The sequence below is a fragment of the Lissotriton vulgaris genome, chromosome 8, assembly GCF_964263255.1.
Source record: "Lissotriton vulgaris chromosome 8, aLisVul1.2, whole genome shotgun sequence".
NCBI classification, from domain to species: domain Eukaryota; kingdom Metazoa; phylum Chordata; class Amphibia; order Caudata; family Salamandridae; genus Lissotriton; species Lissotriton vulgaris.
This window is the reverse complement of record NC_141696.1, coordinates 1,144,092,827-1,144,113,614: the sequence shown is the minus strand read 5'-3', so window position 1 is coordinate 1,144,113,614 and position 20,788 is coordinate 1,144,092,827. Positions and strand designations below refer to the sequence as shown.

Here is a 20,788-nt window from a genome sequence, read left to right as displayed (position 1 = left end):
CCACAATGCCAGGAATGTACATGGTGGTGAGGCGTCGAAGGCTACAGCGATTAGCACAGAGGAGACGCAGGATCCAGGACAGGATATTCCACCAGCGGGTCACCTTGCTGGGCCAAACCAGAGAGCAGATATATGCTAAATACAGGCTGAATGGGGAAATGATAATGCAGCTAATACAGGACCTTGACCCCCTGATGCAGCACCCAACAAGCCGTACCAATGCGGTGCCTACACATGTGCAGGTATTGTGTAGCCTGCACCTCCTGGCCTCCGGGAGTTTCCAGGGGATAGTAGCGGCTGCTGGGGGGATATCCCAGCCCACCATGTCACGCTGCCTCCACACTTTTTTTGACGCCATGCTCACCCAGCTACACCATCACATCAAATTCCCCGCCAGCCAACAGGAATTGGACATGACCAAGCTACAATTCTACAACGTAGCCCATTTTCCACATGTGCTCGGATGCATAGACTGTACCCACGTCGCCATCTGCCCACCAGCTGCCATGGAGTATATGTTCCGCAATAGAAAGTCCGACCACTCCCTCAACATCCAGATGGTCTGCAATGCTAAGACATACATCACTGACATTGTCGCACAGTACCCAGGGAGTACCCATGACTCCTTCATATTCCGGCACAGCGGCCTCCACACACGACTGGTCAGGGGAGAGTTTGGGGAAGGACACCTACTTGGTAAGTACACTTTGTTGAAAATGTCACATTGCTAAGATGTAACAGCGCAGCACAGGCAATCACCATCTGCTCCTCTCATTCAGGTGACAGTGGCTACGCCCTCCGTGAATACCTCCTGACCCCATACCTCAACCCTGCTACACCCCAGCAACGGCGCTACAATATTGCACACATACGGACAAGGAATTGCATAGAAAGGACATTTGGCCTGCTCAAGAGCAGGTTCCGCATACTGCAAAAGACAGGTGGGGCCATGTATTACAGTCCTGCAGTGTGCTGCCGCATTGTGGCTGTCTGCGCAATACTACATAACATTGCAACCAAGCGCCGGATACCTGTTGACATCTCTGGCAGTGAATCTGAAGGGGACAACCGGCCACCTGCACATGCGCGCCATGCACGTGGGGAGAACCCAGCAGAGGGGCACAGACGTCGCCACCACATCACAGTGAACAGTTTCTAGTGCAACCTCTTCCATCACCCCACAAATTAACAATGCATGCAAAATGTAATGATGACACAACGCTAATGTGTATAGCAAAATAAATGTATTTGTTCAAATTACAAAAAATAAGGTTTCAGTACAAATAGCTCCCACTAACAGTATTACAGCATACTGCTGTGTCATAGGACATGACAGGCTTAACGTCAGCCTGTGCCAATGAAAGTCAAATTGTCTCAAGTGCGCCTACTGCGCGTTGCGCCCAAGCGCCTCTGAGGGGCATCCTCCTCCTGGGCTTCAAGACCTGGCATGGGCCTGGTGCTGCGGCTGTGTGGTGGGATTTGTGAGGCTGAGTGGCTGCTGACGCTGGACGCCCCCTCACTAGCATCATCACCCCACACAGTGGATGGTATTGCTGGAGGGTGTAGTGCCGTAACGGCCGCGGTGAGGTGCTCCAGGACCCTGGTCATGTCCTCACTGCACTGGACTAGTTGGTGCTGCTGCGTTAGGGAGCGCCGCGCCAACAGAGAAGTTGCATTTGCATCCACATAATTAGACCTGCTGTATGAGGCCAGCCGGTTTATGAGTTGACGGTGGCGGCGGCGTGCTGCACTGCGCTGTGTGGACATCGCAGCGGTGTTGGCCTCCATGGCTGCAGCCATGCGGGCCATTCCCTCACCCACACCTGCCATGGCTGCAGTCATGTTGTCTATTCGCTCCCCCACACCTACCATGGCCGCCCTCATGCCGTCCATGCGCTCTGCGACTGTGGCCACATTGCGCCCTATCTTATGGAGCTGCAGCTGAATGGCTCCTTGCTGTCGTGCCTGGCGCTGGTGTATCCGCAACATGCGTCTTTCAACGCTCAGACGCGCCTGTGCCTGTCCATTGCCCCTCCTGCTTGCTGGGATGGTCTGCTGGCGAGACCTGCCACGCCTGCCCTGCTGGCCTGAGTCTGTGGCTGGCCGCTGTGTCGCAACTGGCGCAGGCCCAGACGTTGTGGCGACAGCTGCTGGGGGTGTGACAGCTGGCGTTGCTGGTGCGCCAGATGCAGGGGTCACAATGGAAGCTGGCCTGGCTGCGGCTCTAGGTGGTGCAGCAGTAGCAGGGGTCACAATGGTAGCTGGCCTGGCAGCGGCTGTAGGTGCTGCACCAGTCGCAGGGGGAACACTGCAGGTGGATCTGGCTGCTGGTGTTGTAGCAGCGGCAGGGGCTGGTGCCTGGGTTGGTGGTGGCACCTCCTCCTCCTGGACCTCCTCATCAATTTGCAGCCGTTCACTATCGCTGCTTTCGCCACCTGTGGGGGTAAGTGGAGGATCATTAGTTGCATGTATCTGGCAGACGTGCAGTTGCTACATGCATGCTGGGTGACATTCCCTGAATGGCTGTGGCTTTGTGTGCTTTGGGTCCTGTCTGTCTGCATTGTGGTACTACTACATTGTGGCCACACTACATCTCCCACAATGCATCAGGACATTCCTTGATGTGCAACTATGGCATGCCTATGGGACATTAGGGGAGCCTATTTGGTCATGGACATTCATAGGGGGCAGGGTCGCAGTCGCATGCCACTTACCTTGGGTGTCTTGGGTGGTGCGGGATGAGTCGAGTTGTGTGAAGCCTATACAGGCCTCCCTCTCTAGGGTCTCCTCCACCTGGTCCTCCATGGCAGTGTTGGGAGGGACTGTTGGACCACAACCTCCAGTGCCCGACGACTCTCCAAGGCGCGCCACCACCTTCTCCTTCGCACGGCCTCGGAGGTCATACCACCGTTTCTTCAACTCCTCTAGGGACCTGTCTGCCACTCCCACGGAGTTAACAGTGGAGGCAATCCCCTGCCATATCCTACCTTTCTCTTGCTCAGGGACCCTCCTGGAATCTTTTCCGAAGAGTTTCTCGTGGTTGGCCACCACCCCCTCAATCAAGTGTTCAAGCTCCTGCTCGGAAAATTTGAGCTTCCTTTTGCGCCCAGAGGAGTTGCTGGTGCCAGGAACAGGTTTCTCTGACATTGTAGCAAAGTATTGGATCAGTAGTAATCTCCTGTATTGCAGCAGCTCTCACACTTGCTCCCTCTCAGTCAGCCTCACTGTGGAGAATGGGGGTGGGAACTGGCAGCTTCCTGGTTGTGATGTCATCACTGGGCTCGAAATGCGACTTCCCGTTTTCCCGATCTCGCGAGTTTGCGATCTCGCAAATAGCGATATCGCAAATAGCGATATCGCTATTTGCGAGTTCGCAATCCCGGCGCGGGTAGCCGAAAATAGCGATTTTTCTGCGATTTTCGGTAATCGCTAACGGAATTTGCGATCGCGTGCGAATCACTTTTTTTAATCGCAAATCTTCATGAATTCGGATTTGCGATTTCTGAATCGCGATTCGCTTTTTTCGCTATTACAGAATCGCAAATGCCGATTTTCATGAATCTGGCGGTTAGTCCATGACAATAAACTTGAGAGCACCCTTTATAGAAAAGCCACTTCTGGTAACATTACCTAGCATGCAACCAGCTCCCATCCAAAACACCTCATTGCCAGCATCCCATATGGAGAAATCCTAAGGATAAAAAGAATCTGCAGCAATGAGGAGCAATTTGAGAAATGTAAACTAGAACTGGTTGCTAGACTAAAAAACAGGGGATACTCTGCCAAAATGATTGAGGAAGCTGAAGAAAAGGCAAAAACTAGATCTAGGACAAGCCTTTTCTCTTCAGATGAGGAAAGCCCTAATACAACTATTTCTGATAGTCCTCTGACTATAACTAATACTCCTAGATTGATTACAACCTACAATAGGGAGGAACGTCAAATAAGGTCTATAATTAACAAGCATTGGCCTGTTGTATTGACAGATAACATCCTCCAAAGTAGAATCGCAGCGAAACCTGTGATTACATTCAGGAGAAGTAGTACTATGGGCACGAGATTAGACAGAGTGTCTCCGGAAATTAAAAAAGTCACTACCTGGTTACCATCTAAGAAGGGCTTTACCAAATGCACAACATGTAGAGCGTGTAATTTTGGGTGCAATATGTCATCGTATTCAACACCTTTCAGGACTACTCCTAATCTGATAACTGGCAATTACAACTGCAAAACCGAGTATGCTGTGTATGTCCTGACGTGCACCTGTGGGCTGCGCTACGTGGGTAGTACGAAGCTACAGGTGCACGTCAGGATATTGCAGCATATTAGGGCCATTCTACACAGCGATGCAACATATCCTGTTGCGAGACATTTTAAGAAAGTGCATGCCAATAACATCAATTGCCTTTCCTACTATGTAATTGATGCTGTAAGTAGAAAAAGGAGAGGGGGCAATAGAGAACGCCAACTCCGGCAGCTAGAAACCAAATACATCTTGGATCTAGATTGCAAATGGCCCAACGGATTGAACACGACGGAAGATATGCGCAGCTTTTTGTAAAATATGCATGGCTGCCATTGCCTTGACACGTTGGTTCATCAGTTGAGTTGTCTGTAAATAGTATCATTAAATCTGTCCTTGTAAATTAAATTGTATATAATCTAAATATGTCAGTATATTTCACTTTTCCTCATATCAAATTTCTTAAAGTATATTGTTTTGAATTTTTATATACATTCAAATGTTTTTAGGATCCAAGAGGATCATTTTATCTGTATTAATTGATGAATTAATGAAGTTTCTGGTGTACAGATGATTGGACCTAGTATATACATTTGAATAATTTGAGAAATTTACACCATTCACAATTTCACTTTATATATTTAATGTTATGGTATGCACTTTTTGCACTTTCTTGTCGCCTCTCCAGTACTTTAGACTACATAGTGTGCCTAAACAATTTAAAATTATTAGAAATAAGAAAACCGTTAATTAAGAGCGCATCACAAGGAGTGTAGGTTGGTTATAAACGGATTTAACCGGTTATATATTTCCCTATGCTAACGTTGGAAAAAATGGCAAATACAATTGGATTGATCCTTTGTAGAGAGGTTGTTTTAAAGAATTGAACTGTATTTTTTATTTTAATAAGTTCAAGGGCACTCGGGTAGTTTATATGTTATTTTAATTCATATAATCAACATGTTTATTGAAAATATCTGTCGTGTGTCAATAGCTATATGCCTTTTTGAAAAACGTTGTGAAAGCGAACGGTAAAAACGCATTAGGATGTTTTCAGTGTTTTTGCACATGTGATCTATGACGCCAAGAGTGGGAGGGGCACTTTGCACTTTAAATGTAGACAATGGTGTATTCAAACTGTGACACGTGATCAAGGGCTTACGGGCTTGAAACGCGTTGTGTTGGGTCACTTAAAATAAAATCACTGCCCACTTGAAATACCTCGGAGGTCTGTGTCTCTTTCCTCGCCTGTCTGCTGCTGCGGAGTATCAGGAAGTGGTTCGAGTGTTTCCATATATATATATATATATATTTGTATCATATATACATATATATACATACATCTCCCTCTGTGTTCTGCGAATTTCCCCTGAGCAGCCTGATTGCTGGTGGTGCTCAAATTACAGCGCTCCGCCGTGTGCTGATTGTCTAAAAGATTACGGTTGCCTTATGCATTAAGGACTCCACGGCCCTCCGGTGCAAGTAAAGAAAGTTTATTTTGCTTGTTCTTTGGCAAAGACAGTCATGTCAACACATTTTGGTGCGTGTGTATGCACTGAAACACATTGACGTGACTGCCTTTGCTAAAGAGCAAGCAAAATAACGTTTCTTTACTTGCACTGGAGTGCCATGGAGTCCTTAATCCGTAGAGCAACCACAATCCTTAATATATACATTTATATATGCTGCTTGGGACCTTTTCTAGAGTTTGGTGAATGGGATATTCCATCACAAAGATGGTGGGTTGCTGTTTGGTGTATTGCAAGTGCATTATAGCATATGGTACTTACGGCAAACAAAATATCTGCCATGCTTGTGATGGAATATCCCACCAGCAAATGTCAAAATAAGGCCCGTACGGGCACATGCATCATTGTTAATTGCATTCGCAAACGGTGCGAATCGCAATTTTCGGCCGTTTGCGAATGCAATTGACAAAATTGGGATGCATCATGTTTTTCGCAAATTTAGAAATTGCAATCATGTTGCGATTTCTAAAATTGCGATTGCATTAAAGAAATCGCAATTTAAGATTTCTTAAATGCAATGCATGAACATTTTAAATTTGCGAATTCGCAAATAGGGTAAGGGTAAATTACCATGAAGTTGACCTTCATGGTAATTTGCGAAAACTTTCAAAAATGCACAAAAGTGCATTTTTGAAAGTTTTATTTTACACACACACTTGCCCTTGGGGCATGTGTGTGTGAACAATGCACTTAAAGTTATATTTCAGAGGTGTAGGGGGGGGGTCCTTTGGACCCCCCTGCACCCTTGAAATTGCATTTTCAATTTGCGATTCGCAAATTGTGAATCACAAATTGAAATGACTTCCCATTCATTCCTATGGGCCTCTAGGCCCATAGGAATCAATGGGAAGGGATTCCTTAATTGCGATTCGCAAATTGTGAATCGCAATTAAGGAATTTTAAGAAATCGCAAAAAAAATGTGATTTCTTAATGCATAGCCTTTTGCAATTTCTTAATTGCGATTCCTTAATTTTCGCAATTTAGAAATCACAGACTGCAACAATGATGCATGTGGCCGTGAGTCTCTTTTCGTCTGGCTGGCATTTGTAAGCAGTCTGGATCTTTGCTTAGAGAGAATTGATAAGAGTTGGATAAGTTGTTCATGAAAGTATTTTTTTATTCTTTTGCTTCAGAGTATATCCAGAATCTCACTTTACATGCTTGACTACTAAAGAGGAGGTTCTAAGACTGAAATCGCCAAGAACAAAATATATGGGCATTTTGCAGACGCCCTTAGACTTCTGGCATATGAGATATATCTCCTTAGAAAGCTCCAATGACAGCTGAATACAAATAAAATATGCACTTGAGCTATTACACATTAGTCTCCTACAGTCCAGGCAAGATCTACTCATTAAAGATTAAACTTGTGTCATTGAATATCATCCAATAATTAGGTTGGACAGGGTAATATCAATTTCATATTGTGACCCAAAGAACAACCCCAGGGAAGCCAGAACTGAACATCAAGGCCCCCATTAGGATGGCGGGCTGACTTTGCCCGCCCGCCATCCCCATGGAAAACGGGACTGCCTGCCACCTGAGCGGCGGTCCCGCCATGCCCATTATGATGCGCCCGCCACACTGGCAGCCGCATCATGCATTTATAACATTGCAGCGGGTGGTGTTTACACCAGCACCCGCCGAATGTTAAAAATGCATGGCATGCATTTGCATACACAAAGAGGCAGGCACCGCGTGGTGCCTGCCACATTGTGTATGCAAATGCAGGGGCTACCACAGGTACCCCCCATGTGCAACCCCCCACCTCGTCTTCACCATGGGGGCCTGCAACGGGCCCCCAAAGTAAAGATGCATGCCTTTCCGTGGTGACATTGCCGCCACGGAAAGGCATCTCCAGAAGCCCATAATAATATGGCCGGCGGTGTCTGATAGACACCGCCAGCCATATGAACCCTTTTCTGCCCCGGCCGCAAGGTGACCGGGGCGGAAAAGCGGCGGACGGTTTTTCCGTCCGCCGCGGCCCCCTGCCATTGTAATATGGCAGGGGGGAAATAGATGGCGGGCGGGCAAGGATGTCGGGCGGATCGCCACCGCCCGCATGGTGGTGGCGATCCGCCCGACATCCTAATGGACCCCCAAGATTCTATTCACATGGCATTTAAGCCATAGTGCAAAATCTGAATGTCAGTTCAATCACAACTTTGGGTTTTACAGAAATATCAATTTATTAGAGATTATTGTGTGTGCCCTATCAATGCATCTTCAAAGATTTCAATTTACGATTGGGGTAAAGAATGAGTTCAGGACGATATCAATAATTCGGATGACTACCAATGGTGTTGTCTTTCACATGCCATGAAAACTGGGAATTTGAAAATTGTTTTTTCAATATTGTGAACTTAAAATGAGATTCAAAAGCAGATAGGAAATACTACTTGGTTCTTATAGGTCAGAACATTTAGTTAGGATTTGTTCATGAGATGATGTAGTCTTAGGGCTACAGCGGTCAACATCGGACCTGGGGAACCGGGTTCAAGTCTCGTTAACGATGCTCAACATCCTGTGATTCTAGGCAAATCACTTAATCTCCCCGTGCCTAACACAAATTAATGTGCTTATCTGTAACAAAACTGGTGCACATGTAAAGCGCTCTGATACTCAATGTCTCGGGTCCAGTTCGCGCTATATAAAACTCTTTAAAAAAAAAAGTCAAGAACTGTCTGTGCTATTACGAACAATCAATGTGTTGCGAACAATCAAAATATAAGTAGGTTAGGCTTTTTACACAATATTACTGTAATTAAAATAGAAAGCAAAAAGGTAAATCATTTCACAAAATGAAGAAAGGAAATGCCCTTCATGGAAGCCAGCACAAAGGAGTCTTATAAGACTGTCCATTGTGAAGTAAGGTAACCTATGAGTTGCTTTATAGAGTCAGAAGGGGGCACAGTTCTAGTGCAAAGAGGCCATACAGTAGGCAATATGAAATATGCATAATATATACAGTAACATAATCAAAATGCCATAGTCCAGTTCACAATCGTCGGTTCACCAAACTACTAGTGAATTATAAGGTATTTCACCTCCTTTGACCCTTGATGACTTCTCATGGTTGATAATTTGTCCACCCATCGCCCTTCAACAGCCGCCTGTTTGCTGCTGATGGGCCATGGAAAGGATAAGAAGTAGAAACTACAAGAATTAAAGAGAGAAATTAAAAACATGTTGACTTGCTGTTCATGTCACAGCCCTAATGCCTCCTAGATCAAACAAAGATAACAGAGTAAGGGCTAACAAAGAACTAGTCAGGTGTATCTGGTGCTACCCATTGTTAATTCCAATTGATAAACTTGATGAGGATTTGTTACAAGCATTGACACTAGACATCTTCAGGATAGCCTCAGGAAATTTTTGACATCTTCCTACTATCGATGAGACTTCACAATGAGAAGGCAGAGGTGTGATACTTGGCTCTAGTCGCAGTATTTACCTTAATATCTGAACTGAAGTTGTTGATTTTGTTGCAACCAGCATTCTCAAGGTGGTAGTTGGCCCATCTCAGGAGCAGTTCTTCAGGTGACAACTTCATCAAGTCCTCAAGACTCTCTCCATCTCTCAGTAGGGCTATTAAGGCTACAAAAGAAGAATAAGGAACAACATAAAACTCAATATTTCACTGTCGGATTTTTCTTTTAGAATTAACTGAATCATACAAGTGTCTGCTGGTGTATCATGTGGGTTAGGAAGGCGGGTTGAAAGGGTGGGTAGGTGGTTTGAAAGCATGTTTATGTTGTAGCTCAGCAATTCCCTCTCCATCACATCACATTATCAACCTGACCATATCTGCTAGTTCTGGGTCCTCTGTATCAGTGTTAGCAATTTAAGAGTTTCCTGGTCTTTGCATACCTGGTCCTAAACGTAAGAGCATTTAAATCATGTACTGTGATTGTTACTATTGTTTATCATTGTTGGCTTTGCTTTTTCTCTAACCCTGATCATTTGTAAAGTGCTCTGATACACTCTCAAGTCGTGTTCACGCTATATAAAACTTTAAATAAATAAATAACTAGAAAAAGTTCACACTGTAGGAGAAAAAATATATAAAAACCTGAGCACAGTCAAATTTTCCCATTCTCTTTCAACCCTATAACACACCAATCCCCAGTCTAAATGTATTCTCTTTGCAGAGAAAGAAAACAAGAAATGGCAAATATTCGTCAATTAGTTGCCTAAATCACGAAAACATTTGACATTTGTTATGATATACTTAAATACACCTTCTTGTCAAGGCTGTAGCCGGGGGTAGGCGGTATACTAACCCTCAGGAGCCGGACGGTCATGTTCACTTTCTTGTAAACAAGTAAGGCGGGAAAGCTACATGGCATATACTAAATGACATTTTCATTCCATTAAAAAAATCACCTTGGACTTAAACATGCAAATAAAAGTACAGGAACTTTTCTGCACTACAAAATAAACTTTTCCAAGGCGGAAAAGGTGCCTTCCCTTATAGCAAGCAAAACACTGAATAAAGTAACCAAGAGTATGACTGCAAAATGTAATATTTGAAATAGTTAACTATATAGACATGCTTTGCCAGATGTCCCTTTTAAGTGAGTCTTTCCCTTCTTTAAATAAAAATGCGGCGGTTGCTGCTTCAAGCAGCACCCGCCGCAATGTTAAACATACAGGATGTGACTGCCAGGGTGGTGGTCACATCCTAATTTGTACGGTGGGACCACCGCTGCCCTTGCGGACGGTCCCTCCTCTTCTCGGGTGGCGGACGGACGCAGGTCCGTCCGCCATCCTAATAGGGCCCTAAGTTAGGACACTCACATTTGGACAGAGAGACCAAGATACAGGGTCGTGGACACTGAAATAGAGACATCAACAATGACATGGCGACATGGGATGCTGAAGCAATGGCACTCACAGAGTGACATGGACTCACTGGAGTAGTCGCATGGATTTGCAAGTACCGAGTCAATGACATAGAGATACTGACAGGTGATCACATTGACATGTCGACCGGGCAGAAAAGGGTTCAATATGGTGGCGGTATTAGAATATGCCTTTGGAAATGCCTTTCCGTGGCGGCATTGCCGCCAAAGAAAGGCATGCAGAGTCTGCTTGGGGGGCAGGTTGCGGTCCCCAAGGACTTCGGGGGTGGGGGGTGCTCATGGGGGGTACCTATGGTACCCCCTGCATTTCAATGTACAACGTGGCAGGCTCCGCGCAGTGCCTGTCACGTTGTGCATTGAAAAGCACAACATGCATTTTTGGCATTGCGGCGGGCGGTGCTGAAAGCACCGCCCGTCGAATGTTAAAAATGCGGGATGCACCCCCCAGTGTGGGGGGCGCATCCTAATGGGATGTACGGGACCGCTGCACCCTTAGCGGGCGGTCCCATTTCCCACAGGTATGGCGGGCAGACAAAGTCCGCCCGTCATACTAATGTGCCCCCAAGTGTTATCTATGGCGGTGCAACCTTTCTGTAATTTATGTATGAAGCAAATCAGATATTGGCTTCAGTTACTTTTTCATGAGATGACTAAACAAGAGTTTAACAACAAACTTCCCATTAGGGTACAAGAAACCAATTCAACTATAATTTCAATGTTCTTGGTTTAGGAAATAAGAGGATTGCCTCACCACAAAGAGAATATGTTTTGTAACAGCAATTGATGTAAATACTAGCATTGGGTGCCTCAGCATAATGATTTGGGGAAATCATCTCTCTTCTCTATCCTTTGGAAATCTAACACTATACAATATAATTGGAGAAACATGCGCCTCAAAAACAAGTGTAATCAATGATATTTTAACTGGCAGGGCCAAACTTAGAAAATTAAGCAGATCAAACTGGGAATTTTCCCATTTTATTTTGGCTACCACATTTTATTGTTTCATTAGTTATGTTAATTAGCACCTGCGTTTCACTAGCATACGTTAAATCAATGCTACTGTCCGTCAGTCTGTCCAACAATAGTGCAGTGTCAATGGTGTTGAAGGCCAATTTAAGATCAACCAGGACGAGGGCGCCAATGTCACCCTGATCAATTAGCCTCTGCAGATCATGTAAAAATCTGTGCTATGACACATAGGATTTAAGATGGTGGCTTTCCTCCTTGAAGTAGTGTAATTGGCAAAAACTAGACTTTCTAGAATTCTTACCAGATAGAGCACAGCACATATAGATTGGCAGTTATTTGGATCTTTGGGTGAGAAAGAACACTTCTTAAGTGATAGCCTGACCATTGCTGTTTTCCACCTTTGTGGTACAGTGCCAAGATTTAGTGAAAGGTTGAGTGAGGTTACAATATCAGGAATTACTAGCGGGAATAATAGATTTATTATGTTCTTTACCCCTCTCTCATCTGCCTCAGACACCCCATGGTCCTCTACTAAAACATTTACCCGATGTCCTGTCACATTCCCCAACTATTTTCTGTAAAATCATAGACTACACCCCGCCAGTAAGTAAAGCATAACTGGAATTCTATGACCACAGCCTGCCAGTAATAACCGCCCTCTCCCAGCCTAAGCCTAAGTGCTACGCTAACAACTTTCAATGAAAGGGAAATGCAGACACATTGCAGGCAAAGAATGCAAATCCTCAAACTGAAAACAAGGACAGTGACCAATACCAATGAAAAAAACCAAGGGTTTGAAATGTTAGAGAACACGTACAGAACCTGCAGATGTTACAGGTATGCTGGGTAATTTAAGGTGTTGCTGCAATTTTTGTCAGAATCTCACAAACTTGTATGCATGAATCTAATCTGAGATTTCCCACATTGCTGTTACCGCTAACGATATACAGCCACTTTTACTTTAAATATTGTTATTAGTTGTTGACACAGTGGCACACCTTATTTGCCTGGTAAACCAAACAAATCTTCCTATATTTTCTATTTGTTATTCGGATCAACCACACAGACAGAAGGAATGTGAAAAGGACTTAATGCACCCTTCACTCCCAAGGTCATAACTAAAAATAACTCTAGAATTTGAATTTCACCATCCCCATGGAAGTATCTTGCCTTCAGGTTGGTAGGGAATAATCATCAAGTTAATTTGTCCACCTTCAGCTATGGATATTTAAGTCACCCTCTCCACGCAGCCAGCTTCATTATGATTAGCCGCTATCCGACAAACGTTCTTATCAACATGGCTACATATCAGAGACTATGAGTAAATTTGGGACAACCCTACATACAACGGAATGCCAAGGGATTAGATGCGCTTCTTTTCGTAAAAGATTTTATTGTAATCTTTACAATGTGCACTATAGATTCTGCTGATCTTGGTTGTAGTTGAGCTACAGAGGAGATAGGGATTTCTTCTTCATAAGTTCTCTTTTTAATTAACCCACATCCATTTCTCTTCTTTCTCAATTCTGACCCTTAAAATTCACTCAATTTTCTACTGCCGGAGAAGTAGGCAATCAAAAATATTTGATCCCTGCCGATACTGGGATGATCCTGCTTTCTTGGTCTGATTAGGGCTCTATAGTCACTGCTTTGGCGATTTCGCCCTCTGCCACTGCCCATATTATTATTCAAAGCCTACACTCTCCCAAGATGGTTACCAACAAGATTCTTGTCTAGGCTGTGAAACTTAAGTTTAACTTTGCTTCTTTTTGTCTGTTCTCAAAATCTCCCATCACTCCGTGGACCCTGCCTCAGCTCTATTTAACCTGTGAGGTGAAATGTGTCATATATTGTTCTAGTGGATTCTCCCCACCCCTTCCCGTCATCATCATAGTCCTCCTTCCCTGCTGAGATCAGTCTTGTGGTAACAGTTAATACACGGATATAAGAGGCTAAATTTGTGGAACATGCTTGCACACTAGAGGAGAACCCTGTAACGCTTATGTGTCTGTATGGATTACGAATACAAATTAGCAGTTTAATTAATGACAGAATGTATTGTCTTGTGTGTTCTCTCTTTTCTATTCGTGTTTTGTCCTGATATTATGTATTTTTGACTCAAGTGGAATAGAATAACACATTTTAACGTTTTCTTAACTTTCCTATGGGACGTGGACTATGTATGGATTAGATCATATTATATGTACAATGATTTTTGTAATAATATTATATTTTATATTACATTTTTGATACAGACAGCTACCTAGTGGCACTATATTTCACTTTTGGGATTGTATGTATGATTTATTGATGAATTTACGGTATTTAAAAAAAAGTTTTCCTATTGATGATTATTGTGTGGTGATGTTAGATTCCAAAGGGAATATTGTTTTACTCTATACTCAGTTAGTTCATACCATTCAAGGAAGAACATCTTGCATCAGAGTGCCTGCATCTTTATTGTCTGCCCTGCTGGCAGCAGCAGTAGCCACCTCAGCCCAGGTGGACATGGCAGCCTGTCTCTCGTCCACTAAAGACTCCCATGTGCCACCATCTATGCCACACTGCTGTTCCATTTCATGCCACTATGAGGCACGTTTGAGAAAACCAGGGACCCAAACTCATACTACAGCGGCTCCTACGCCCATTCCTCACTCCTGCAAGGTGACCACATACTGGTGGTGGGACGTGACCCCAAGAGGCTGAGCTCAGTCTGAGGCTATCCTGAGACACTGTAGCATCAGAGCCCAGCAGCCCCTCTCCCCATTAACCAATTTAAAATACAAATTTGCAAAACCAATTGTTCCCTCAAATACCCAACCTCTAAAACAGCACTGAATCTTAAGAAACATGAAAGAAACCTATGTTGGTGTCGTTTAAATCCCTACAAGTCTTTAATGAAGAATATTGACCTGGGGGTACCCCTCGAGACGGTCGACTCTTTCACTTATTTGGGAGTTATGTTCAGTGGGCGTATGTCTTGGAAACCCAGTGATATTAAAGCTGCTCTAAAGCTCAAACAACTTACGGGGGCGCTGCACAAAGAATATTGCACCTCAGACACCAAACCTATTCCTCTTGCACTTTGAATATATGAGGCCAAGGTTTTGGGGTCTATTGTGTATGTGGCGGAGTTAAGGGGCTTTTCTAATATCGAGCTGCTTACTAGGGCTGACAACAATTTTTTCCCGCAATTTAGCCTCACACCCCCTTGCGTCCACTTCGCTTGGACATGTCATTAAGTAGTCCAGTTGGTAAAGCCAGGTTACACCCTCTTTTATATTGGCGACGGCTATTGACCACCCCAGAACTTGTGAACTCTATGCAACAGCCCTTCAGTACGTAATGGACATTGACCGATTCCACAAAGTCCCTTGGCTTCTGATTATTAGAAAGTCGCTTTGGCTTCTTGGGCTGTCAGATCTTTGGGAAAACCCTCCTACTACCAGCTTTCCGTTTGTACACTCCCTGAAGTGGTCTTTTTGGGCAGCTGTAGCAGTCAGCGACTTCAGAAAGGCTGGGTCCTCTAAACTGGTTAGTGTCTTCCTTGACTTTAAATCTTCAATGAGTATGACCCATACTGGGACCAGTTGACTGTCAGGTGACTAAACAGGGAGTCATACTTTCAGTTGGAAGTGGGCACTCTTCTGCTGAGAGCATTAACAACTAAGTGGTCAGGTGAGGCTACTGATACATGCCCCATCAGTTCCCCTACAGCGGAGAATGTTGCACATGTATTCGTTTGCCTGCCAAGCTTTTGCACGCCCGCACAAAACTTGGCTAGCTCCTATTTGGAGACGGTTGGGTGTTCGTAGCCATTCTGCTGCCCTTCCCATCCTGAGGTCAGACTGTAGTCCAATGTTTGCTAATCCAGTAGCCAAGTTTCTGGGTGAGATGTGGATACGCGGCAAGAAAGCACTGCCCATCCCTCCCCCGTTGCATTAAGCTGATCACCCTATTTTATTCATTTTATTTTGTAATGATTGCAATCTAATTGACATCCCCTAAACCAAACCCCTCTTTTCTGTACAGGTTCTTGATATTTTACGCCTTACTGCATTGTTACTGGCTGTAAATTATATGAAACAAGAGCCTGTTACACCGCAAATGTACTGTTTTAATGATTTATTGTGTATTTTATCTCTATTTGTACTTTTATGGCCCTGGTGGCTGAAATAAAGTAATGTTGATGATGAAAGAAACCCACCTTCATTTCTGCTGAGCTCTATGTCCGCAAACAGTCCAATTTTGATCACTTGCCACAAAAGGCCCAAGACCAGATATGGTTTCCCCTCTTTCAGGTCTTCTGCCCCAATATTGACCACATGGCATCCAATAGCCGAGGCAGAGTTCAAAGCCAAATTCAAATTTTCCTGAAAAACAAAACCATTTGTAAATTAAAGACAACCACAGGTTTTACAATGTATGTAAACGTCAAGTACATTACATATAGATGTTTCAAGTTTTATTACATTCACAATTTCTCCTTCCTTGACACAAACATATGCACAAGCACCCACTTTCTTTATCACGGGAACCAGATGCCCTCATACACATGAGCGATATTCCAGTACAGAAATGTGGTTGTGGATACAATCGTCAAACATTTGCTTGGACATATGTCCTCTGACTGGCAATGAGGAGTGAAAGATGCTCCTCCTTCTATCAATGGTAATTATCCCAAGACACTTCTTGTCAGGGTGGTTAGTACTGTAAATAGAGTAGAACAGAGTGGTGTGTTCCTCAGTTGTCACGATCAGAGGGTACAGATGGAAGGTACATCTTGCGGAAGGGCACTACTGCTATGAGCTCCAAAAAAAACACTTTCTAGACCCTTCCCTCTTCTATCCCTCACCATCCTCTTCAATCCAACTAACAGAGTAACTTGTCCACTGCTCAAATTAATTTCATATTTCCCTGTACTAATTCCCCACTAATCCTGTTTAGATTCCATAGTAGCGTGCTACCCACAGAAAAGTGCTTTGACACCCCAGTAGGGGTTGCAAGCACAATAACAATGCATGCCCTTCCCTCTTCTATCCCTCCACTATCCTTTATCAATCCAAATAATAAACTCACACGTCCACCGCTCAAATTAATTTCATAAATCCCTATACTAATTCACCACTAATCCTCTTTGGGTTCCGGAGTAGCGTGCTACTGACCGAAAAAGCGTTTTGATGCCTCAACAGGGGTAGTAAGAGCTATATAAATGGAATTATTTATATTGCATAAAAGAACATGCATTCCACGAGCTGCGCCTCCCGAATGGCTTGTGGGTGACTAGTCCAGGTCGTGAGTCTTGAAAGCACAGTTGAGAGTTCACTATTTTCCCGTGGATGCCAGACAACGAACCTTCATACAGAGAGAGCAGCAGGACTGTTGTATATTACCGTCTTATGTTAGATAATTAGAGAAGGGTAAGTGAGATTAAATGTAGTGTTTATTTTCCACGTTGCTTGCTAGGCATTTTATTTGGAGTATAAGTGCTCCAAAGGCAATGTGTGCATGGAATGACATAAATGGTTTTTGAATTAAGTAAGGGCTTTTTGAAATAGCCTACAAGGTCCAGTTATTCTCCTTGTATTGTAAGGGACATTTATAAAGCGCGCTGACACCATGGGTTTCCTGGCGCTGGCAGACTGCTGGGGGGGGACTGGGAGGAATTAGCCAGATTGAGGGAAGAGCCAAGTTTTTAGGGACCTTGCACCTGTGAAACCCCGAGGAAGGGTAGAGAGGTAAGCCTGAAACATGCATGTTGGTGGGGTGCATTCAGAGCACCACTCAACACCTCTTCCTTATGTGTTACTCTATATAGTAAGGGACGATGAAGGCGACCACAAGGTAAGTGGTTTTATTCATTTTTTCCATTTAATTTTACCTATCCTGTTGTCTGTCGCCTCCCGGCCACCAGCCCGCCCACCCCCACCCCACCGATCTTACCTGTGCTGGCCACGCCTGGTGCATCCCTCAATCCTGGCTTGACACACATTCCCAATCTGTTATTAACTCACTACTCTTTAAGATTTATAAAATCACCCATGCTGACTGTCAACATGACTTAGGAGGACTTTCATCTTTGATAAGACTTTTATTCGGATCAGGCAATAATCCATAAAAATATACAAGCCAAACAAACATTACTTCCATAAGATGCAATGAACAAAAAAGATAAAATGCAATTCATCAATAACAGCAAAAAGCACCACCTTTACAATAAAAAACATGATTAACCATTATATAGCTTGACTATAAAATACATTGTCATATAAAACATCCATCATAAAAGACTTTCTAAAAACAAATAAAATTGTCCAAAAGACAATAGCAAATTCCCCAGGCACTGCTGCCGTAAAAAAGAACCCTTCGGTGGGGTACACAAGGTTAATAACTAATATCCAGCCTAACTTTAGCTCCAATTACAAATTGAAACAGCCAGGGCATCTCAGCTCTCAGAGAGGCAAGCGTTTTCCTCTGAACCTCAATGCTTCTAACACAAAACAGGCCATACTAACATAAACTAAAGGGGACTGCAACATCTGCAAGTCCATCTGGGCGGGTTTGCCTCAGAGTAATCGTAACATATAGTGCTGCCCCAGGGTGCTATAATGCTCACAAAAAAAGATAAAATGGGTTGTGTCTTGGATTTAAAAATGTCACACAAACATGGCCCTTGACTTTCCACATCGTGGTGGCCCCTGGCTCTGCTAAAAGCCAATGGAGGGGAATTAGTCTAAAACGCGTTAATAAAAAACGATGATGGAGTGAGGACACCACCCTCAGGTAGGGCTCCATACTTTGGGCTATTTTCAAGTGGATATACACCCTCACAGTCAATTTTTGCAGTACCCTTCCTTCTCTTTCAAGTTTTATTCTTGCTATGAAGTTGTTTTTAATCCAGGGCAAATATTTTTTCTTGATTTGTTCAGGAGCCCCAAAAAGGGCAGCACAACCCAACTTCTCCAAGGAGACTTTGATATAGTGCAAGGGGATCTGATTCATTGTTGGGGCGCTTCTTTAACGTGAATATGGAAAGGTTATCCGCTGTGAGCTCAGTCTAGGGTTCTTTAATTGGAGGACTGAGTTAAATATGAATACAATTTTTTTCTGCAAAAACAAGGGTGTACAAAGCACTTTGAGGTGAACTCGTCTGCAGTGAATGCGAGTGAGCCTTTTCTCCTAGTGGTTGATGTGCTATGTTGCCCTAAACCAAACACCTAACCAATTGGAACATTTCCTGTATCCTCTGAGTGGGCACGGTTTTCAATAAGGAACTATGTTGTGAATTCCCATAGCAGCCCAGGTTCTGGTGTTAACCTGGGCTGCTATGGGAATTCACAAGGGCACATTATCAAGCCCATTATAGCCGCTTTAGCGGCAGTTTCCTGCTGATAAAGCGGCGATAATATTATCGCCTGTTCTTGATAATATGCCCCCTATCTTTGCTAGATCATTGAGCAAGGACAGATTGAGATGCAGGGTTCTAGTAGTGTTGCAAGGCTATTGAATTGAAAAACATGAACATGTAACAGTAAACATAACTGAAATTCACATATGTGAATCAATGAGTGATACATATACATGAAACAAATCACAGTGAATATATTTAGCACCTGTATGGTGAATGGAGTGAGTTTCTTTTTGTTGATTGCTCTCTCGTCGATTGTATCGGCCACAGAAAGATTGATCATTTTGCTGAAAGAAAAATATTGAACAGTTAGCCAACATTCTGTATGTGTTAATCTCCAATACTGCAAAGAAAGGTGACAAAGGATCATCCAAACCAATGCACAGTTATTCCTTAAACCCCCAGTTATTCCTTAAACCCCCTTCAGTAGAAGGGGAACTAATCTAAATCAATATGGAGTTACTATCTGAAAAAAACGTCATTTGAAATCATATTATGGTTATTTCTCACCTAAAAAAACACATGTGGTGCCTTCTTCACAAAGGGATTTTCGGCCATATACTGAAATTACTTCATTTATACCTGCCAGTAATTCCCAAACGATTCCTGGCAGTGGTAAGTGGCTTTACTATTGCAGGTACTTCTGCCATGAGTCCCGAAGAATCCAAAGTAGTTAATCCCAGGCCAGGGGTGTGGGTGTTAGAAGGCTTGATGTACCTTTTAAATGTGTGCACGGTAGCGGTACGCAAACCGGAGGACTCCCCATAGACGTGTAGCTACATGCCAGACAAGATCGTGATGTGAGACACCGATCCCGGCATTTAATAAAACAAGACGAGGAATTGCAGCTTGTATCAGCCTGAATTTGTAGATCTTCAAATCGAGAAAGAAGCATCAGGTTGACCCATACGGAGCATCTGAATAAACATGAAACACTCATAAGGAACAGGCTTTCCCACTGCATTATGAAAATCAGCCATATGCAGGATCTACCTTTTAAACAGAATCTATATGGACATTGTGCAATTAAGCCTATCAACACACTAAGTAGCTGTGGATTGTTCTCTTTCGCTGACTTGAATCAAAGAAACCCAAGAACCCCCTGGTTTTAGCATAGAGTGTATGTATTTGTTTGTTGTTTAGTTTGTTTTGGCCCTGAAGAAGGTGAATGAAATACCTGCAATCACCGAAACGTACGTAGGCCGTACGCATCTGAGACCCCTATATTGAAAGTCACCACTTATATATAAAGAGAAAGAAGAAAAGACTCGTAGAAAATGTATAAACCAGAAAGTGAAAAAATCTCAGAACTTTTGTCTTAGATAAACCTATAAGGGTTTCTCAATAATAACTTTTTGTATGCCTACTGATTTTTGTTTTATATGTCAATTCAGTTCTTTTTAGATTGGGTAGTGAATGTAGTAGTATGCATGATGGAATGAATGGTATGAGTTTATGATGAGTTTATGGGGTTCTTCTTTTTTTGTCTAACTATGTATCACTTAGATTGATTTATAGAAAGTGTTGCTTAATTTTCTGTATGCAAATAAATTGTTATGTATTTATTACAAGAAAAACAGAACAAATGAAAAAATGAAAAAATAAAAATAATATGTTTGAATAAATTAAATGTCTTTTTCATATATATAGCATCCTTTGTGAAATATATTGCACAGATTATCACTGAAAACAATATATAGGTCTGACTAGAGGTACTTTAGTGCTTTGGTCACTATCTGAAAGAAACGTCATTTGAAATCATATTATGGT

The 20,788-nt window shown here is 43.3% G+C and overlaps 1 protein-coding gene across 1 annotated transcript in view; it reads right to left on the bottom strand.

The window, feature by feature from the left end:
- The window catches only part of LCP1 (lymphocyte cytosolic protein 1), a 203,954-nt gene that overhangs the window by 67,915 nt on the left and 115,251 nt on the right, over window positions 1-20,788 (bottom strand). Inside the window, exons 6-8 of the mRNA XM_086935004.1 lie at window positions 19,224-19,305; window positions 15,818-15,983; window positions 9,228-9,370 (exon numbers count right to left, since the gene is read on the bottom strand). Coding sequence (XP_086791130.1) covers window positions 9,228-9,370; window positions 15,818-15,983; window positions 19,224-19,305 — 391 coding nt within the window. The remainder of the gene's footprint in view (window positions 1-9,227; window positions 9,371-15,817; window positions 15,984-19,223; window positions 19,306-20,788) is intronic.